Source organism: Taeniopygia guttata, chromosome 2 (genome assembly GCF_048771995.1).
Source record: "Taeniopygia guttata chromosome 2, bTaeGut7.mat, whole genome shotgun sequence".
In the NCBI taxonomy this organism is placed as follows: domain Eukaryota; kingdom Metazoa; phylum Chordata; class Aves; order Passeriformes; family Estrildidae; genus Taeniopygia; species Taeniopygia guttata.
This window is the reverse complement of record NC_133026.1, coordinates 100,927,994-100,950,756: the sequence shown is the minus strand read 5'-3', so window position 1 is coordinate 100,950,756 and position 22,763 is coordinate 100,927,994. Positions and strand designations below refer to the sequence as shown.

Sequence of the window (22,763 nt, the reverse complement as noted above, 5' to 3'; positions counted from 1 at the left end):
AATGCCTGGGGTATTACTTAATTTTTTATTTTAAGGCTGGCTCCCTACTGATTAGATTATTGAAGAACTGGAATACCCTCAATAATAGGGAGTATTCTGGATACAGCTGCATATTCTAAATGTGAGCTGGCTCCTCCAAGAGCCCACTCAGATATGGATGTGGTCTGTAGCACACTGGTTGTTGAGAGCTAAGTAGTTTTGTCTGTTTATATATCACTCCTGAGCTGGAATGGACTCTCGGAGCCAAACTTGAAATGTCTTGGGTGGTGCTGTAACTGGCAGACTTTATCCATCTATAGGTAAATGAGAGACCACACAAAAGCTAGTTTTGTTACTCTTAGAGGTCATCTGATGCTAGCATTATTTGAAAAATGTACAGCTTGCTCCTATGTGACTTCAACTGTATGATTATACACATGCCTTTCAAGTAAATTTTCCAACATTCTCATGGCATCACATATCCTGTAAACTAATCTGAGGTGGAGAACCTGAATTCTGCTAAACAATTTGTATTTTATTCTTTTTATAAAAAAATTCTGTGAAGTCCCTTCTTGATGCTTTTATTTTTGCCAATTGTAAAGAGTGTGTGACTCACAGGGGAATTACTTAATGCTGCGTTTGTGTGATTACTTGTGACTTGTGAAATTTTAAACTTGCTTTGCCTGTCTACACGAAGTACTTCCCTGTTCCTTCTCCTTTCATGGCTGTGTTGCCTTATTAAAGAAAGGAAAAGGCACTGATTTTATACCTGGTTGCTGCTTATTAAATGAAACAGACTGAAACGCTGCCATGCAGTCAAATGTCAAAATTATATCAGAGGCCATCTAAGAAGTGTTCAAATGAAAACAGTGATTTGTATTAAGCTTTTCAGTATGTTGTAAAAAATGCAATAGATACAGAACTTAGATGTGATACAAACCTTGTATAGTCTTGGTAAATAAATTCTAATTTGATCTTCTTATCATCTTATTCAAAAGTTTCAACTATTATATGAGTACCATTCATGGTTTCTGAAGTGTTTTGACATACTTAGCCCACAAGTAATAGTTTTTCTTATTCTTATGGTTCATTGCTTTCCAAAATTGAGCTGTGTTTGTTACTATGATATTTTTGTCCAAAAATGGTGTGCCTCATTTCTGCAAGAATCAGGTCCTTCACCCATATACAGATATTTTGGACTGAAGGTCTGTTGTCAGTGGAGTGAGTTACTGCTATGCTCACTGTCTTGCTTTTGGATAATTGAGATAGAGCAGTGAGTGTCCTCACTCTGCCTCCATCCTTTGATTAGTGAGTTCTTGGGACTATTTTCAATGTAACACCCGGGTGTTCAGGTGTCTGTGGCAAAATGGAGAGACCAGGGGACACCCACTGTGCTTCAGATGTGGTCTTGCATAATACTTGTTGCAGAAAAACTCCACATCCTTCATTCCACCCAGAAGCTTTACAAAATAACATCTGTGCATGCAATCACCTGCTCTAATTTGCTTCTGCTGTTGCAATTGGTTACAAAGCACAAATTCACAGTACAGACTCAGTGCAAAACAGAAATAATGGAGCCTTCTGTACTGAATGAAAGAGCTGTGAATTTGGTCTTTCAGACTGTGCCTCTTCTTAATGTGTTCATACCGACTTCGATGATACACTGTTGAAAGTGAGATCTATTAAAGCTGGCTGTCAAGTCTCTGTCTTCCCTTTTCAGTGGTTTTGCTAAACCTCATCTTTACTTACTAAATATGCAGCTCACACTGAATTTTTTAGAAATGAGTTCAATTATTCTCAAAAATGAGGTTTGAAAAACCACATTATTTTGCCTGTGCAGGTATCTTCCTTCCTTTCCCCAACCCACTTTCCCATGCTTAGTCTATGGTCTAGAAAGGTGGTGATAGCATGATGGCTAGGAGATTTTGTGTTAATGATATACCTTTTTTCCATGTTTAAAATCTCCTAGAATTTAGTCTTTCCTTGGGGGATAGAAGAAAGGTCACTATTCTGCCCATTTTCAATGAAGGCTATTTGACATCCAGTTATTCTGAAGGCTCGACTCAGTGTTGAACAGGAAGGTGGTTCATGAAACTGTATTTTCAGAGTACTGAAAAAGTAGCTGGGTCTAAGAAGGTGCTTGAACTGCAAGAAGATCTCTGATCCTGTCATGTAACAGCATTTGTGGCTCCTGTGGAAGAAGAGTCAAATGTCAAGTGAAGGAGAAGTGGTGGGAGTCAAGGAGCCTGCTGTTGGCAGGGGGTTAAGGAAGGGACTTACGATACTGGGGAGAGACTGAGAGCCAGTGGGAGAAATGGGGACAAGGTAAAAGGATGAGGTACATAATCATGAGGAAAAAAAACAGCAGCAGAGAACATTCAGGAAGAAGGGGGAACTGGTAATTAATCAGATAGAAGAAACAGAGGAAGAAGAGAGTGAGCTTTATCTGCAAGTGAGTGGTGTGCAGCAGGAAAGTAGGAATTGCCCAAATAAAAAACAAGATGAGGGAAAGTTGAAAGCTTGAGTCATAGAGACCAATGCAGATGAAGATCAGATTGTCTGTGATACACTGAGGGTGAAACAGAGCAGTAAGTCAAAACAAGAGCTATGGGAATACTGACACTTGGTGGTAAAGAAATCAAAGCTTTAAGTTATAAATACTAAGAAATAACTGAAATCCGAGGAGATGAAGCTCTGTGTGCGGTATGACGAAACAGAGGTGCCCAAAGAGGGAGGTTGCACTCCTGTCATCGTGGTTCTGCCACTTCTCTGCTTTTCATTGTTAGTGCTTGTTGAGCTCTTCCAGAAGCCAGCTCAGCAGCAGAAGCTTGTTGGAGCACCTAGCAACTTGAATCATCTCAAAAGGAGCAAACTGCTGCAATTGGAGGCAGAGGAGAGTTAATGGGGGAAGTAGTGTGACCTTCCTCATGTGGCAGCAGTGAGTTATTGAATCTCCTGACACGTGAGAACTGCATGGGTGAAGAGAAGCAATTTGAGGGAAGGGACCTGCTGCACAGGGGAGGCAGGACTGAAGCAGTAAGAGATTGGGAAGAAAAAGTCTGAGAGGGAGAAGTTGGCTGAAGAGCAAACCTGTTAGAAATGTTCCTTCTCAAAATGCCTAAAAAGTCCCTGATTTTTTCAGTTTTTTATTGCCGTCAGAAGAAAATGGTAAAAGCCAAAGGAATGTAGAGATTTATCATCACATTATTAAAGTGGAAGGGTTTTTTTTTTTTTCATTAGGCTTAAAAGCTCTTTTCTGCTGATAGGTCTTGATATAATTTGAGCATCATAGAATTTCTCCCTTATTTAAAGGCCTAGGAAATGATGCATATAGGAAAGTAATGCTTTTTCTGAAGCTGTAAAATAAAGAAATAAGAAACATAACTACAGTCTTAATTTGTTGCATTTGCAAATACACCCCATTTTCTTAATTTTTAGCCAGTGCCTCTGCTTTAGCTAGAATAAGGAATGAACAGTATTAAATAAAGATTTCATTAATATTTTCTCATCATAATTCTGTGTCTCACCATACTCTATTCAAATTCTGATCTGAGTAACTGGTAATTTCCATAAGCACTGTGAGTGATCTCCTGTAGGGAGATACTGTTGCATACATAGTCTAAAATTTCACTCTGCTCTGCATACAGAGAGCTGAAATATGAGAATTAAAAAAAAATTAAAAATTCCAAGCCCCCAAAAAGTAAACAAACCACCCTCCCCAAAACCCACTTAGCTGGACTATAATTATTAACACCATGTCATATTTTTTTCTGTATGCTACCAATCTGTAAATAAAAGCCCAGGAGTTGAGTGATACTGCTGAAGAGTGTTGTGGAATGTGTCCTTTGTGACCATTTAGACACAAGGGGCCAAATCCAGCCAAGTGGACTCTGGAGGTGTGGTGTCCCATACAGCATATCCATTCTGTGGAATTTCTGAAGTTTATCTGTGCTAGGAAGAGATTTTGCTCATGAGCTCCACTGCTGAGAATTTGTGTGTTGGCTTCCTTTAGCAATTTTTGTATTAGCTTTTATTTGGCCATAACTCCCAAACAAACAATGTACCAGCCTCTGGGTGCAGATGACCTAATACAGCCTCCTCAGAGAGGAAATTGCTGTATACCAGAAAAGCATAATCATTATTTTTTTACCTTCTTTAATTTGCCGTAGCATAATTAAGAGATGGATTTGCTTTTGCTGTATTTATTTTATTTCCCTGCTTTATTGCAACAGGCTGGGCGAGTTCTTATTTGCATCTATAAAATATGCTTGGGAAAGAAGAAAATGATCTTTGCCTTAAGGGCCGTGCTCACAAACTGCTTCTTAGCTTCCAGGCAAATCTATCTGATGTAAAAAAAATTTAAAGTTAGCAAACTAACTTGTAGTAAATACTACCAATCAGTATGCAAGCTGCCTATGAATTTTGTAAGAGTTATTTCAACAGTTAAAATATTTAGATACTTTATATATATGTTTTATGTATCATAAAGTAGAAATGGGTAAAATGGCAGATCTCATGTTAATATGGCTCAGGAGTTAGAGAACAAATTCTGCAAACACTGAGCTTAAGACCTGATATTATGTTAATTTGTCTTGACAGAAGTTGGAATTCTTGTTATAGAAGGTGTTGCTGTTTATGATTTCAGGGTAAAGCTCTAAATAAGGAGTTCTGAAACCCATTGCTTAAAATTGTGTGGGTTTTCTTTTTGTTTTCTTTTGATGCAGGTGTGATGGACAGGTAGCAGAAGATTTCACTTTGATATCTGGGTATCAGAATGACCGAGTGCTTCCTGCCTCCCACGAGCAGCCCCAGTGAACACCGTCGGGTAGAACACAGTGGGGGACTTGCTCGTACTCCCAGCTCTGAAGAAATCAGTCCTACAAAATTCCCCGGATTGTACCGCACTGGTGAGCCTTCACCACCTCACGACAGCTTACATGAGCCTCCAGATATAGTATCTGATGATGAAAAGGAGCATGGGAAGAAGAAAGGAAAATTTAAGAAAAAAGAAAAAAGAAGTGAGTAGACAATGTCTCTCTTTAATTCAATGCTTTCAAGTTCTCTTTCCTTTTTTCTCTCTCAAAAGTTGCTGAGTATTCTCAGTGGGTTCTTTTAAATTTGTTTCAATTTGGAGGAAGTTCATTTGCTACAGACTTTGTGCAGCACCTGTTTCTCTTGCAAAAAACTCCACACCTTAATTTTTTTTGTTGTTGTGCAATACAGGTGCCAACGATGTGCCCAGAATTACTAATAGATGCATTTCTCCAAAACCTTTCATGATGCATTGGTAAATCCTGGCATGGGGTGGTTCTTCATGTTCTAAGTGGAGGTTTTCAAATGTGTTTCCAAATACTAGAATAAAACTGTATGTCTGATCTGAATTGTACGCTTGTGCATTTGGAAAAACCACTTACAACAACTGTAGCCCTTTTCCCATGTGTCTCCCTTACTCAGTGTTTGCCTTGTTCAGTGTACCATCCCAAGTTTTCATGTGCACACTGCACCATTTTTCGAGCAGTTATAAAACCTCTCTTTTTTTCTCTAGCTTCTTAGTTTAGTCTGATCATGCAGTTTCCTCCAACAATGCCAAAGTATTATTGCAGAGATCAAAAATGTGGAAACAAACACTGAGATCTGAATTTTCCAGGACTCACTGAGCAAAGGTTAGAAGAAGGTAAAGCTTTGACTATAGAATCCTTTGTCAGTGTATCAGTATCCAGAGAGGAAATTTCTGAAATGTTTACCCCTCCTCCAAAACAACACAACTATTACTTCCCACCTTTAGATTTGTGCAGAAATATTTTGAAATATGAAATAATTTTTATTCAAGGAAGTTTTTCTACATATTCTGAAAAAGCAAAGCACTTGAAATACTAAGCTGATACTGAATACTCTCAGTACCAGAACAACCCTTCCTGTCCAAGTCTTTGAAACATAAATATCACAGCCCAAGTGCTAGTACTTTGTAAGTGATGTTTGTCTGAGCAAAATTTCAAAATGTCTGTATCTCTGATGCCAGTCTATCCTGCTACTTCTTACATGTGGAATTTGGAAGATCAGAAACAGTGGGACAGCACACAGCATTCTGTTAGAATTAACATGGTGACTATTTATAATGTGCATGCACATATTTAAATGATCACTCCTTAAGAATCTGCTGTCACTGCACTGCTTTTAATCAAACCAGTTTCCTGGAATGCAGGAATTGTTTCTACCACAGTTAAGAAGGACTATGGCTATTTTAACTAAAAACTGTGTGCCTAAAGAATACTGTAACTCAAAACACATCCTCAAGTTAAAACCAACAGCTGGAATTCCTACAGGTTCTAAGAAAAGTGATTCCTTAGTGATTTTCTCTAATGTAAACAATATTGACCTAATACAGATTACTGGATTGGCAATGAAAATTTGGTATTGATTGGATAGGTCTAAATTCAGGCTGTCAGTAGTTGCTTTTTTACTGTCCAGCTTTCTGTTAGAGCTCTGCATTGCACACCTCTAAATCTGGAATTGGTAGATGCCAATATTTTGCATCGTGTGGATTTCTTTGTATGGAATTCAGGATGTCTCATGATGATAGTGTAGCTGAAGGCTGTTAGAAGGAAAAATGCTACTTCAGCAAATCCACACAGGTCTGTGCACATTGGCACTGCAACTGTTTTTTTCCACAAGAGATTGCAACACATTTTATAGCTGATGTAAAGCAATTTCTATTACCTAAAAGAAACTTTAAAGGTATGAAAAAATCCTCAAAGAAGACAAAAATGCAAAACTTGGGAAGAACAAAATCATCTCTTTCAGCACTAATGTAAAGGACATTCAGCATTTCTTGGCCCTAATACATGTGTGTCATATAATTGCCAGTCAGATAGAAGAGTAGGTTACATACCAAGCTTTCAGTACATCTCATACACTCCAAAAATAATCAATATTGTAATACTGTAAATTGTAATATTTTTAAATATACTCTCAACAGACACTTTACCTGTCTAAATTACAAGTGTTCTGTACAGTTGCTTATCATGGTCGATTTTAAGAGTTTTTCTTCCAGATTTGGCTTTTGTTATTCCTCCCATCCTTTTGATTCTTCATTTTATTTCACCTTTTCAGTTCTGTTGTATGTCTTTAGATTGTTTCTTTTCATTTTTTCTGGCTACCTGCTTTGGTTTTGAGCAGGGCACAACCTGCCATTATCATGCAGTTTGGGGTATAAACAAATATAACTGAACATGTCAATGAAAAAAAGACAAGTTAACATTACATTATGACAGAGTGAGTGTTTGTTGAACTTGCAATATTAGTGAATTAAGGACACCTGAAACTGTATGTAAATTTAATCCCACAAAAATCTTGAGCTATTTTGATAATACTCTAAATGTAAACTTCAGAAGTGCTTGAAGAGCAGCAGAGAAGGGAAGGTTAAATATCCCAAAGTTACTCAGTTTATTTTTTCAGGTAAATAATCTCTTCATGAGTAATGTACTCTTAGCTTCATTATTATCACCTATATCATAAAAACATTTTTGTATGCTAATAAAATATCCTTTTCCATATTTTTCTATATAGATATAGTTATTTAATGATTTGAGTTTTTCATGTTAGTGTCAGTAACCTAACAATACACAGCAATTATTCTGGGGACAAAGTGCTAAAAAATGTTTTGGAGCTAATAGAAAATTCAATGGAATATTGTTTTTTATGTGGAATATCAGCTACTGGAAAAATGTTTCAGACACTAGTTTTTATTCTCCCCTCTTTTATGATAGACTGGATGTTGGTTGGCTGTAGAGTGAGTTAGGTTAGGGGACTTTCTAGGGATCAAAAGGAATTTTCTTTTTACTGGCATAGTTTTAAATCATATCAGTTCCCTGACTCAAACAGAACTTGTCCTGTGACAGTGGGAGAGCAGATGTGGATCTTGTTAAGCTGTAATGGATTATCTGAGATAGCAACCGCTGTAATTGATTTTTGAAAATGTTTAACCACCTGTCACTAATCATGTGTTGATAAAGCCATAAATGCAGTTCAGCGCAAAAGAAAAATGTTATAAAATACTTCTGAAGAGGCTCTTTACCCATTATAATTTCTGTAGATAAAGAGTCTGTATGTAGCAGATCTTACTCTGCTTATTCATTTTACTTCTGAGATTGATGCTGGTGAGTGACGGAACCCAAGCCTGCTTCAGGGGCTCCATGTGGTGGAAAAGCTTCTCCTCCAACCCGTGCTTCCAAAGAAAGGCTCAGTAGTATTTTGTTGTTCGGTCTCATGGTTGTTTATTGTAAGCTATCTAAAAGATTGTCTTCTCTGGCTGCTGCGGTTTGCTCAGCAGCTCCGGCAGAGGCACACACACCCCTGACACCCTCTCTGTCTCCCGTCATCTTCTCCTCTCTCCCCACCGAGGGCTGCTGCTAGCTTTTATACGGTACATTGCATGTTACATGTTTACAGTTTTTCCCCAATACCTACTACCTATATTAAATGGTGCTTTTCTACTCTAAACCAATCTGTAAGTGCCAACATTATCAAGAACATGGAGGTAAGGAGGAAGAAAGAGGAAGGACAGGACCAGCCAAAATCCCTCCATCTTAAAACCTCTGACCCCCATGTACAAAACAGAAACCCCCCTGTACAGGTGTTAAAACCCGCCTGTACAGCACTAAAAAATTCTTCCCTCTACTTTGTAACTACTTCTACTATAATATCTAAACTTTTGTGACTTCTTGTTCTTCCTGCAAGGTTGGTAAATCATTCCATGGCTCAAACTCAAAATCACAGCTGTTTCCAGCTGCCTGCCAGGGTCTCAAATGCTTCTGACCTGGGCCTGGAACCTCCAAAAATGTCTGAGGGACATTTTGAGTTCCAGCAGGTGAGCAGGATGGGTTCAATATGCAGCTAGGATTTTTTGTTTACAAGAATCTTGATTTTCTATGTACAATTCTCAAGAAAATGGAGAAGTGTTGAATGGTGCTGTACTATCATATGAAAGATCATTGGTATGAACTCTTCAGAAAATTTCAGGAAATATTTGTGAAGACCAGATCCTTAATGTGTTGGACAGAGGGTCCTGTATATTCTTTTGGTATGTAGATGAGGACTGAAGCCGAACCACTGCTATTGCAAACAAAACATTGTTTTTACTGTCTGGTGTGTGGAGAAGCTCTGAATACACTTTTCAGATCTACAAACTAAGAAGTTATTAGAATTTTTTACACCTGATAAAGATTAGAGGCTCTTCATATCAGGGTTTATCTTTGGGATAAATAGGGTGTGTTGCTACATCCTGTTCTGCTGACAAATCATTGTGTATCTCTGTATACCACTGTGTATTTATCTAGCAAAGCATCATTTGCAGATAGTTTGAAAGTCTGCCTTTCAATGTCAGTGATTATTTCAAGTCAAAATAAAGTAAGACAGATTTCTTATTTCAGCTTCATTTGCTCTGCTGGCATGGTGCTGCAGAGTAAACTAAATGCAGAATTTGTTTGGGAGTGCTGTGCTGACATCAGTGAATTAAGTGAATATTAAAGACAAACTGATCTAATTGAAAGTTGGATAGTGAGTGTCAGTAGTGTCTGTAAGGTGGAAGTTGCTGTTGATAATAAAAATGCATCTTGTGGGCAAAGAGGGGAAGTAGAAGCCATCTATCCAAGCTCATTGTGCGTTTGTGTGTCTTAGTTTTACTTAGAAATGCTGTAAAATCTGATGATGATCCCTCTGACAAACTGATATCAAATGCTTGCACTGCACTTCAGTCATATTTGACCTACTAATCTTTCATATGTAAAAGCCATCCATGTTTTCTTTCAATGAATTAATTACAGATGCTGCAGATTTCCCTGGGGAGCCAAATCAGCTGCAAAGTTACAAATTACTTAAAAACCCATCAGAGACCCAATGGACAAAATATCTCTTGCAGTAGGTTTGATAAGTAGTAGTTCTGAATAATGCCACCCTTGGAGTTAATAATAAATACTACAGCATGACTTTAGAGCTTTGTTGTGAGAACACAGAAGTATTCCCAAGTATGCAGACTGATAGAGTCAATGGACTTGCTGCATGACAAAGATTATAAGCCTGTAAAGTACATTTTTCCAGAGTAACACTGGAATGTTGTTGTTATTATTATTATTTTCACAAGGGTCTTTTATAATTCTCAGTAAGATAAAGGAATTTCAAACATTACATTACATTAAATGTAACTTGAAGCATTACATTTAAAATAGCTGCAATGAAGGCATGCTTATGGAAGGAAAGTCTAACAAAGGAACTGACAGATTATGCTGTGTCATTATGCTGGTGAAATTGGAGTATTTATTACAGTCGTACTGTTCTCATATAGATGGAGCGGCATAGAGTAGAGTGATGGGAAAATGGGGAAGTCTTGTTTCCTCAAGATGGAAATGTTGTTTCCTCAAGACTTCCAGTAGTACTAGTCTGTTACTATAGACTATTATATATATAGACTATTATATATATATATATATATATATATATATATATATATATATATATATATATAGGCTATAGTAATAGTCTATATTACTACTGGAAGTCTTGAGGAAACAGTGGACAGAAATACCAGTTTACTATACCCTAGGTAATACTCTTTGCATATTTAAAATGGCCTAATTTTTCAAGCACTTTTGGTAATTTTTCATCTGCATAATCTTAAATTGTTTATATTTCAGTATATTGTATCACTGTTGAAAGGGATACAGCAATTTTATAACCAAAAATATAGTAAAGAAAATCGGGCTATTCTTGAGAGACATACAGATCCTCTCTTGGTATGGGTGGGATATTCTGTGTGAATCTGTATTAGCATATGTTTCTAAACTTTGCTGACTTACGTTACTGAGACAATTTTTAAAAGGCTGGGTTTGTATTTAACTTGCTCCTTCTTGTCTTCTTGTGAATTCAAGAAATACCAGTTTCAGTAATGTGCTCTTGCTGGTGTTACATTACCACAGATTTAGGAAGGCACTGGGCTTGTGTTGCAGAGTGGAGTGTTGGGACATGTGAGCAGTGCTCTGTTGGTGGCATCAACCTCCCAGCCTGTGTTCCAGTGCTGACACTTCCTGGTGTGCATGTGGGAGCCCCATGATGTGTGACTAGGAGCTGTCCCAGCTATCCAGGAGGAAAGACTGAGGGCAGATTGTTCCAGGCTCTCCCTGGGGGACATCTTCCTCTCTGTTTGGTAATTACATCTCTGAAGTTCATCTTGAACCTTGGTGCCAGGCCTGTCTCATTCTCATAAAACACAGTGAAGATGTGTGCTCCTGCTTTGTCCTGTAGCTGGTGGATCTGCAGTTGCTTCTGTACCAGAGTGAGATTTGAATCCTTGCCCATTTCTGGGTTTAGTTTACAAAAACCAGTAAATGACATAGCCAGTAAGCAGGGAGGAGAAGACCTGGCTGCTGATTGGCCTTCAGTTAACATTTGCATTTTTATGTTAAAATCCACTTGGACAGGAACAGTTCTACAGTCTTTTTCAGTCTTCTAGAAAAGTGTGTGTTTGGTAGTCCTAGGGAAGAATATCCGCTGCAAAGACTGAGCTGATTCAACAATTTGTAATTATTTTATGGTAGTTTTGTGTTTTAATACATGTCTTATATTTGTTTGACAATTACAAGCCATCTTCTGCAGAGCAGTCAAGGAGGCTTCAAAATAGAGACAGTTCTTTTATATGCTAAAAAAAAGCTGAAAAACTCTGCAGTCTGGTTATAGTTCAGAATTGGAAGAAGGAAGACTAAATGCCCCCTGGTTCTTCTGCAGATATTCCACTTGGAAGAAATTACAGCCTATAGTCTTCGTGCGTGATAGGCTCGCATATTATCAAGAGGGTAATGTTTCTCCACTCAAAACTATTCAGGCAGCAAGAGCACTTGGCTGTCAGTGCTGCCTCACTCAAGCAGAGGCTCTGCCTGTAGGTAGTGCAAGAGCCTCAAAGGGCTCTTAATGAGGGTTTGCTGCCCAGTGCCTTGGGGGACCTGGCTGGTGCAGATGCTGTGTCAAATGTCACCTTCGTTGACCAGGTTTCAGGATTACTTTTCTTATATGGGGTACTGTGTATGTAAAATTAGAATTAGTGGACTTGAAAGTTGTGTTGGATTGCATGTTGCTGGGTTTGTTTGTGGGTTGTTTTTTTTGTTGGTGGTGTGTTTGTTGGGGTTTTTTTGTAATCCACCTTTAAAGACTTTTGTGTTCTTGCCTGAAGGTGAGGCAGGGCCAGCTGCAGAGGCGTAGTGACTTAAAAGCACCTGGTGCATGTTTTAGACAGCACTTGGACGTTTGCTGCTGGAATGGTGTGCTCAGCCCAGGAACTTGTTTGAATCTCTCCCATGTGCTTTTTAAGGCAAATCTGCACTTTCATGGGCAGGTATTCTTTTCGTATTACTGGAATTGTGTTATTCATCTAAGTAAGTGGTAGTGCTTTTTTGGTTTATGTTTGGGGTTGGTTTTTTGTATTTTATTTGAGGCTGAAACTTTATTAACTTTGTACTTGTCTTTAAATTCATATAAGTGGCTGGAGTTTAGTTTGTTGTTAATTGAAATTTGTTAGACTTCTGTGTATGCAGTAGACTATCCTTAACAGCAACTCTTATACTGTTGATTACAGGAACATAGAGAAGTTGCCAGACAGTTGTTTTTATTTTGCATTTCCTTGACTATTAGATGGGAATCTAGCCCATAAAGATGGACATAGCCATTATGAGTAAGTATATAAAGTATTCATTGTTTAGATTGTTCAGGAGCTCTGTGCTTATCTTTGATGTAATTATACAACTTGATTTAATCCTTGTCTACTCAAGTGTGTAAAAACTAAAGAAAACCTTCTGAGGAGTCAGACGGGCACTGTTTTTTAATTCATGTTGCTTCTTCCTTCTCCTCCTTACATGCAACTTCTTGTTGTTGCTGTCAGGAAAGTAAACAGACTCACAGCTGTCCCCTTCCCTTCTCCTGCTTTGCCCAACAGCGGAAGGTTATGCTGCGTTTCAAGAGGACAGTTCCGGTGATGAAGCTGAAAGTCCTTCCAAGTTGAAGCGGTCCAAGGGTATACATGTCTTCAAGAAACCCAGCTTTTCCAAAAAGAAGGAAAAGGATTTTAAAATAAAAGAGAAACCCAAAGATGAAAAACACAAGGAAGAAAAACATAAGGAAGACAAACACAAAGAGAAAAAGTCAAAAGATTTAACTGCAGCAGATGTTGTAAAACAGTGGAAAGAGAAGAAGAAAAAGAAAAAGCCAATTCAAGAGACAGAGATACCTCAAGTGGATGTTCCAAGTCACAGACCCGTGTTTGGCATTCCTTTGTCTGATGCAGTAGACAGGACCATGATGTATGATGGCATCCGCCTGCCAGCAGTTTTCCGTGAATGTATAGATTACATAGAGAAGTATGGCATGAAATGTGAAGGCATCTACAGAGTTTCAGGTACTCTGGGCACACTGATATGCAGGTTCCTAAGGTCTTTACTTGCAATTTACTCATTATTTTATCACTTCCAACATCTAGGTACACTGTTTATAGCTCCATTAATTATCCAGAAGGTAATCGGGTAGCCAAAGTTAAGCAAACCTGTAGGTCTGAAGTACCAGAAATAATTGGTAATGTGGTGGTACTACTTAATGGCAGTAAAAACACACCTATTTTGGCCTTTTGTCATGGGATGGTAGCAGTCAGTAAAACGTGTTAGTATGGCCAACTTGTATTCTTTTTCTTCTGCTTAGAAATACAATTGTAGCTAATTGCAAAAGCGAAGATGAGCTATAACCATTTTATTGCTTATGCTTCCCACTAAGTTGCTTTTTCCAGTTACTCCCATTGTATATTTTTTTCTTGAAAACTTATTTTCTTTCACCAAATTTGCTAATAAGCAGAAAATGCAAGTTTCACTAAGGTTAGCAACAGCAGCTAATTAACTGTGGTAGTTGTGTAACACCAGCTTACATAAGTGAAACCTCAGTTTTAGTCACGTTAGACAAAAGAGTCACTTTATTTGTGAGCTGCACCAGAAATGCAGCTCCTGTAAGTACTTTTGTGGGTACGTTGGAGGGGACAAGAACAAGCAAGGAAAGGAATTTCAGAAAAAGCATTTTGAATCAAGTTACCCAGCACAGTAAACCAGTAATGAAATTATTTTAAATGCTTAATTAGCTGTCTTCATGCTGTCCATCTGCATGGTGTTTGGTAGGCATGCAGAAATACTGCAGCACCTTAAGCAGTTGCTTAGTCCTGCCTAGTGACACGTTTTGTTTGCTTTTTTTTTTTTTTACACATGATGTGTTGGGAATTTTCACAGGTGTGTTTTCTTTAATTTCTGCTGTGTCCTTTGTACCTGTTCTCCAGTGCAACAGCTCCCTCTTGTGCGTGTAGGATTGTTTAAATTGGGAGCTCAGAGAGAGCACTGCCATGCCTTAGTGGCCTGCAGCTGTTGTGATGGCTCATTTTGGCCATGAAACTGAGCATGTTTTCCTGGCATTTTCCAGGGGCTGAGTGTGCCCAGTTGTGCTCATTGAGTATGAGCCAAGCCAGGGCTGTGCACCAAGTTGATGTAACCTGAGTGGGTGTTTGAGCTGCAAGAATTAAATTTCCCCAGGTTTAGGAAGATTGGAATGTCACTGAGTTTATAAAAACACCTTGTAGAAAATCTTGGCTGGGTTGAATAATTGTGAACAAACTTTTAAGCATGTGGTGCCTTAAATCACGGATTCTATGTGAGATTCCTCTGCTGAGGAGGGCCAGCTGGAAAACGGGAAACTAAAAAGTGTGGGGTTTGTTTTGACAAAAGAAAGCTGTTATAGGTAGAGCTTGTTGCACAGCATCTGAACTAAAAACATATTTGCTGTCTGGGGTAGGGATGGATAATTGAACAGCCAGAAAGAAACATAATGCAAATACACAATTGATCTTAAGTTCCCCAACCTTTCCTCACCTTATTTTATGTTCCTTGATGAAAGTGAATGCTGGCACCAGTTCTCATTCAGAGCTCTGTCAGTGCTTTGGTTTTGCTTCATAGGAGTAGTCAGTGCTTTTAGAACCAGTGACCATGTAATTTTGAGTCACGATTTTCACTTTGTTGCATGTGGATAACTTCTAGAAGGTGTTTCTTAATTACCATAAATTGTAAGGAGATGTAAAATAAATGCATCTCTAAAAAAAAAGTATAAATATAACTATTAGACATTTACAGTCAAAATTTCTCTTAATTTTTGATCTAACTATTTTAAGGAATAAAATCAAAAGTTGACGAGCTGAAGGCAGCCTATGATCGTGAAGAATCTCCAAACCTGGAAGAATATGAGCCCAATACAGTTGCCAGCTTGCTCAAACAATACCTACGGGAACTGCCTGAAAATCTGCTTACCAAAGAGCTCATGCCCCGCTTTGAAGATGCTTGTGGAAAGAGCACAGAAGCTGAGAAAGTTCAGGAGTGCCAGAGGCTGCTCAAAGAGCTGCCAGAGTGTAACCATCTCCTGATTTCTTGGCTGATTGTGCATATGGACCATGTTATTGCAAAGGAACTGGAAACTAAAATGAACATCCAGAATATTTCTATAGTGCTCAGCCCTACTGTCCAGGTACGTGCACCACACAGCGAGGCTTAGAGCAGAACTGCTGCCCAAGAAAGATTTCTTTGTAGGAATTCTTTTGCAGGTGGGAACTGTGTATTGTCTGATACACTTTAGCTAAATTACAGCTCCTCTTTATGCCTCAGGAACCTGAAGTGCTGGGAAGGGGGGAACAAAAGACTTTCTTCATGTGGGCTTCCATACTGTAGGTCTGATATTTGAGTTATTATCAGAGTATTAAAAAGACAGAAGTCTTTCACTTCTGTCATGAGAAGTCATTTAATGTTGATTTTGTTCAATAATTCATACATATACACAATTTCTGTGGGGTTTTGATTCAGTGATAGTTTAGTTAAGATATGGTTGCTTAATTTTAATATCAAGTTAATGAACCCTGTCTGGCACATAGATCTTCCTGGTGCAGTAATGACTTAGGTAAAATGACTTTGTTCTCTGCAGCCAGATGGCTGGGGAATAACAACTGACTTGGTTTTCCAGTTCCATTTTGTGGTTTCTGGATTGCTTGATTCCTTAATGGACATCGTGGAAATATTTAATTAAACACAGCTCAGAATTAGTCCTGTGCATTATGAAAATGTGGCATTATTGGGTGTGGATCTTCTAGAGCAAATCCCACAAGTTAGGAAAGCCTGACTTTATAATTAGGAGTCCAGGTGGAGGCCCAGTAGCAGAAAGGCCAGCTGTTTTTCCTGGCTTTTTTGCTATGCCAGACACCTCTCTAGCTAGAAAAAGATGTAACAATTAGGGTAAAACAGGCCAAATCATGTTTTCTTGGTAACTAGATCTTAGCAATTGAAGTGCAGGTAGTGACAGAACTCCAATACTTGTTTCAGGATAATTTTTTAAATGTTAATGGAAGATAAAGCATCAAAATAAATATACTTGCTTCTGTCTCAGGTTAAAACAAGGAATATAGTGAAAGATGCTTTCATACTACTTTTTCCTACTATATTAAATCATCTGAGAGAGAAGCTGTAGAGAATACTTAAAGGTTGGGAGAGGAGAGAGAAGGTGTAGCCAGCCATCAGGTATAACACAGTAGGGCTAATGTTCTCTTTTACTATCTTTATGCAAGTACAAAGACATTAAATGCATTTCTATGTCTACCAGGAATGGAAATAATTCTGGTAGGTTAAGAGATGTGAAGATGCTGAGTTTAGTATGAAAATGCCTCAAATGCACAGATAAGAGAAACAGTGAAGTGATCCCTTGAGGCCAGCACCACATTGTTGAAAGTAAAGATAATTTTCAATCCAGATTTTAATCTCAATACAAACTGATATGACTGTGGCTCACAGAAAGGTTTAAAGGCTGCTGTTTCTGGAGGACTTTGCAGATAAAGATGATGTGAATAAATAATTTTAACCAATACCCTGTCTGTCCATCCTTTGCAGATCAGCAATCGTGTCCTGTATGTGTTTTTTACACATGTTCAAGAGTTCTTTGGAAATGTGACCCTCAAGCAGGTGACAAAACCTCTTCGCTGGTCAAATATGGCAACAATGCCAGCACTTCCAGAAACACAAGAGAGCATCAAAGAAGAAATCAGGCGACAGGTTGGCAATTACTTGAGTGTTTTTCTGTTTATTTTTGCCCTTGCTTTTATACATTCAGTAGAAATTTTTCCTAAATTTGTAACATGCACTTTTAAGTTGATCACAATTATCCTGCCGGTGAGACCACTGGGAAGAATTTGGTGATTTCCTTTCCTTTTTCATGTGTGGAAAGTTGTTACGGTCTTGTGATGCTCATTGCTGTGTTATCCGTGGAGCGCATTGCTCTGTAGGTCAATACTTTTGTTGTGAGAGGAAGGTCAGGAGAGCCCATTAGGGAGGGTGGTTTCTTTAGTACGGCTCTTCAGCTGGCTCTGGATCTGTGCTGGGTTTGTGTTAACACTTGATCATGGACATGTCAAGGTTTGAAAACCAGATCTCCCAGCCTATTGCTACAAAGCAAGAAAGATCTTCCTTTTCCATCTACCCTGGTACAATATATTTAAAACAATTTCTTTGGCAATCTTTCTAGGAGTTCCTTCTGAACTGTTTACACAGAGACTTGCAGGCAGGGATAAAAGACTTATCCAAAGAAGAGAGACTCTGGGAGGTGCAGAGAATCTTAACAGCTCTTAAGAGGAAACTAAGAGAAGCTAAGAGACAGGTGGGTAACTTTCCTGTTTATTAGCCAGACAGCTAAAGCATGGATCCTAATCCATAACAGTGCAGAGGCACCCAGTTAGATCAAAACACCTTTCAATCTTTTTGCTGCAGGTTTTCTCATTTTAATTTTACATGCCTGACAAGCAATTGTGTTTTCTGCTTAGCTGGCTCTCCCTAGGGACAGGGAGATCTTCACAGCTGTTCACAAAAAAATGTGCGTGTGATGAAAACCTTAGTGTTTGCTAGGGCACATGCTCGTTACATGCTTAAAAATCAAGTCCTAGAGTACCAAGAGGAATTACTGAAAGACTTGAGGTTAACAAATCTGAGAAGTGTTTTTTAAACTATTTTGTGTCACACAGATGGGACAGACCATGCTCAAAATTTGGAAGAGAAGTATGATGGTCGTTCTAAATTTGGAAAATAACACATTAAAAAAAATTTTTAGAGTAAATACAGTGACCAGGGAAGCCATCCTTTTAAATGTTGTTTCCTTTCTCTGGCAGGAGTGTGAAACAAAGATTGCACAAGAAATTGCTAGCCTTTCAAAGGAGGATGTCTCCAAAGAAGAAATGAATGAGAATGAAGAAGTTATAAATATTCTGCTTGCACAGGTAGCTGGCAGGCACTTACCTGTTTGTCTGGTAATGGTATTTTATATTTCAGATCTATTAAACACTCCTGTGTTCCTTCTGATGCAGAGGGGACATTGCAGGCTCAGAGGGGTCTCTATGTCCATTAAAACCACAAGGCTTTATTTTAACAGCCAGTGAAGCAGGGAAGGAATGCTGACAGCAAGAGTGAGCCCAGAGCTGAGGAGACTCTTGTTAACAGCAGAAAGGAAACACTGTGAAAGAAAAAAGTGGCCTTTGTTGTTCATGTACGTAGAAAGCACCACTTCTCAATGTAGCCAGGTTCAGTACTGTTAACTGCTTTGAAAAGGAATATAAGGAGGAAAGTACAGAGGGAAGAAGATCAAAGACATGTAATTCAGTTTTTCTAGTTATTTTACTGGTTGGCCAGAGCTTTCCCCTGTGATTTAAGGAAAGGCAGTCAAACATGCCAGGATTTGGTGTGTCATCTCCACAACTATCCAGTATGGTGATTATCTTGAGGATTTAGAACAGACATTGTTGGGTTTGAACTTCTTCTTTGCTGTGAGATCTTGATGGATCAAAGTTCAAAGCAGACATGCTAACCACTGCCACTGAAAGTATTTCAGAGAACATCATCCTCTCATACTTATTGTATGTTCCTGTAGGAAATAAAGTCAAGGCTTTAAGTGAACTAACTGGTCATTGCAGGAGAACGAGATTTTAACAGAACAGGAAGAGCTGCTGGCCATGGAGCAGTTTCTGCGGAGACAGATCGCCTCCGAGAAGGAAGAAATAGATCGGCTCCGAGCAGAAATAGCTGAAATACAAAGGTAAAGGGGACAGCTCACATCAGAGCCCAGCCAGGACAGCATGCTGTGATTAAAAGTTCATAAATGCTTTGCTGAAAGAATGCTCTAAACCACACTTAAAAGCTCACCCAGTGAACATCACAGTTGAAAGCCACTTGTTTTTATTGAAGTCTTGACAAATTTGAATCTTTCAGGATATTTTCTATTGTTTTAACAATGGAATTATGATCTAAAGGAAACTTGACCCTGTGCACTAAAAAAGTCCCCGTATGAAATCACTGCTTTATTAAATTAAACTTCGGAAGGGAAGTCTAATTTTGCTCTATAAACCATTGGCTGATGATTGAGGGGATGAAAGTTAAGTCTCTTATGTTGCCACAGTTCTGGCAGACTCGAGGAAATGTTTAAAGTGGAATTTGCCCTTGGTCTTTCAGTCGCCAGCAGCACGGCCGCAGTGAAACTGAGGAATACTCTTCCGAGAGTGAAAGTGAGAGTGAAGATGAGGAGGAGCTGCAGGTCATCCTGGAAGATCTGCAGAGACAGAACGAGGAACTGGAGGTAGCATTTGGTTCTTGGCATTCACTGGTTCTCTCCTGTGGTGGTGATGTGATTGCACCGGTGCAAACTGGTTGTGTGCATCAGTTTTGCCCAGGCTTGTGACCCACACACAGCTTTTAAATCACTGCTGTGTGCGAGTCCCTGTTGCTGCCTGGGCCAGCAGTGCTAAACACCCTTGAGCTACAGCACTGCTGTGCCAGAGGAACATATTGTCATTCCCTGACATTTGTTTCCCTTCCTTAAAAGATCAAGAACAATCACTTGAACCAAGCGATTCATGAGGAGCGTGAGGCCATCATCGAGCTGCGGGTGCAGCTCCGCCTGCTGCAGCGCGCAAAGTCCGAGCAGCAGGGGCAGGAGGAAGAGGAGCCAGAAAAGCGCGGGGGCGTTTCTCAGCAGCAGAGAGACACTGTCCTGGAGACAAAAGCAGCCAAAGAGCAGCCAAAAGCAAGCAAGGAGCAGCAAGTCAAGCCATCGCCAAGTAAAGACAGGAAAGAAACTCCGATTTGATCCGGCTCCTTGGCTATGCATCAAATCAACTGAACTGTGCAAATTACTGTAATTTGAGTCAAACTGCACAAATTATTGGTGGCTGTGTACATTCTGTAAAGAAACTTTTCTTTTAAGCCCTGGAGACTTTTGTCTCTAATACTTGTGGCTTCTACTCATCAGACTCAGGTGAGTTTGGAGAGGCCAGAAGAGTTTTCCAGTTAGTATCAGATTATTTCAAAACTGGTTTCCTTCAGGTGATTCAAAATAATTCAGTAACAGTTTTATTTCAAACCAAAATCATTATTTACATTCACTGGAGCAGAATTGGAAGATCTCCTTTCCAGTAAACAAACAAAACCCACCCACGCACTTAGTAATGATTTGCCTTGTGGATCTGTTCATCCTCATTCACCATTATTTCTGCTTATTAACCTAGTCACTTCTTGCTTGTGCCTTTGATACCTTTCTGATGCAGATTATATACAAGGGAGCTTTAAATTTATTCTGGGTTGGCTGAAACAGTGGGAGACTGTGGGGTATTGTGTTTACCTAACATGCCCTTAAACTTCATTTCTGTTCTGAGATGTACTAAGTGTAAAAAGCTGAGAGATGTTATTTATGTCCCCGTATGATGGAAATGTCCGTGTCCTTTAGCGGTGTAGGTAACTCATTGACTCATCATTAACCACCCTCATCACACCTGTTTGAGACAGGCCCTGTTCACACTGCTGCCATGTAGCCAAGCTCTTTGTCTTCATCCATTTTAAATGTTTCCATCTCTTGGAAAAAGCCACTGCTTGTGGGCAGGGATGGGAGTGGTTATGTCTTTAGGACGTATCTGCCTGACCGAGCAATACAGTATTTCCCCTGCACAAATGCCAGTCACTTGAGATTCCAAACGAGCCCGAAGAGCTACGCCAACGGGAGGCACCGGGGGTTCAGCAATAGCCTCTTTTTGTTGGTGTTTAACAAACCAACCAGCGCTACCTGGGACTTGGTTTTGGCTTGGCTGTTTTTAATGCTTCTACCCTTCAAATTCCTCCACTCACACTGGCATTTAAGGGCCCTTTAATGTTTCAGATACAGTTATTGGACTCAGCCCTCAATCCATATTTAGACAGAAACTCCACAGAGTGCATATAGGCTATCTTATTTTTTAATCTGGATATTTATTTTCAGCACCTGTTGGATGTGGTTGTATTCTTTATCTATTGCACTGTTGTGAATCATTGGCCATGATTTGATTTTTGTACAAATAATGCTTTGATATGTTATAGAAAAAAACAGCATAGTATTTTTTTAAAATTTGGAAAAAAGTTTATAAACACAGAAAATGTGATCAGATTACAAATGTAAACTAAAGCATTCTCCCTTGCCTTTGTTACATACATTTTATATTTGCTGGCAATATTTAAACTTTTTGTTTGTTTGTTTAATTCACACTAATTCCTATTGAATTGTCATGGATTTTTCTAATGTTCTTCAGACAAATCTCTTAATATTGGTTAACTTTTATTTTGTTAGGATTGTATTTATCAAGCAAATAAATTCAACAGCCATTTGAAAGTAGTTTCTCCTTCACCTACTTCATAATGCAGATCAAAGTTACTCTTCTCGGGTGGGTGCCTGCAGCGGAGACGTTTCTATGAAAAATTACTCAAAGTAAGGTCTGAAACAGAGGTGGAGCTGCTGCCCCTGCAGCAGCACAGCTCCTGTAAGCAGAACCTTGGTGTCAAACCACCTGATAGATGTTTGAATTGTTCTGTGTGTTGATGAGGCTGCGGCTGGGCACCTGCTCCTCCTCTGCAAAGGGACCTGATTAGCCCGAGCACAGATTCAGCCTCCTCACCCCAGTGCCTGCAATGAAAAAGCAACAGAGCAGCAGCCATTTGAAAGCCTGCCTGTGGCAGTTGTGAATCATTAGCCAAAAAAGCCAAAGCTAATTTCAAATAAAGTGAAAAGCAACTACAGCACAATAATCAGAGTGTGCTGTTCAGATCACATTATATACTTCTCAGTCCCAAGGGCCACAGAAAAATACCTGAGCAGCCCGGCCACCTGCATGAAGCACACACTTGTCCTAAAGGACCAGGTTCTCTAAACCAAAGTATCATTTGAGCTGACTTAAAATAAGCCTCTTTGCAACACAGAGCCTGTGTATGCCAAGTGCAGCAGCAGAATCTCTGTCAAATTCTTTGGACAAAACACCAGACTGATTTACATTTACTGAAAAGAGGGAGGAACAGGCTCACATCGTTAATTCCACTGTCCTGGACTTAACATTTGTGGGAGTGATTGGCCCGTTGGCTTCCTTCTTGAAAATGTGAGCACTTCCACTAGAGGTGGCATGATGGGGCAGGTGGCAATGACACACCTTGTTTGTTTTGGTGGCCCTTTATAACACAGGCCCTGACATCAGTCAGTCAGAAGCCCAAGAGATCAGGAAGCACCGTTTGAACAAATCATTGGGATTCCTGTGCCAGTGTGAGCCAGGACACAAAGCGGGGTTTGCCCAGAGGTTACTGAAATCATGACAGCTTTTATACCCACTGAAGTACTGCAGCTGTACTTGGAACAGC

At 39.3% G+C, this 22,763-nt stretch overlaps 1 protein-coding gene across 5 annotated transcripts in view; it reads left to right on the top strand.

Moving 5' to 3' along the window:
• The window catches only part of RALBP1 (ralA binding protein 1), a 33,549-nt gene extending 11,799 nt beyond the window's left edge, over nt 1–21,750 (top strand). For 3 of the 5 annotated variants that reach the window (XM_030265982.4, XM_072924503.1, XM_072924504.1), the window contains 9 exons: nt 4,704–4,997; nt 12,956–13,414; nt 15,212–15,561; nt 16,968–17,129; nt 17,599–17,730; nt 18,236–18,343; nt 19,034–19,155; nt 19,569–19,692; nt 19,939–21,750. In XM_030265982.4, coding sequence (XP_030121842.1) covers nt 4,754–4,997; nt 12,956–13,414; nt 15,212–15,561; nt 16,968–17,129; nt 17,599–17,730; nt 18,236–18,343; nt 19,034–19,155; nt 19,569–19,692; nt 19,939–20,202 — 1,965 coding nt within the window. In that variant the 5' untranslated portion in view covers nt 4,704–4,753 and the 3' untranslated portion in view covers nt 20,203–21,750. Of the gene's footprint in view, nt 1–4,703; nt 4,998–11,996; nt 12,015–12,598; nt 12,695–12,955; nt 13,415–15,211; nt 15,562–16,967; nt 17,130–17,598; nt 17,731–18,235; nt 18,344–19,033; nt 19,156–19,568; nt 19,693–19,938 lie in introns of those variants that run through there. The other 2 variants (XM_030265984.3, XM_072924505.1) reach the window with 2 other exon arrangements.
• Nucleotides 21,751–22,763: the final 1,013 nt, after the last annotated feature.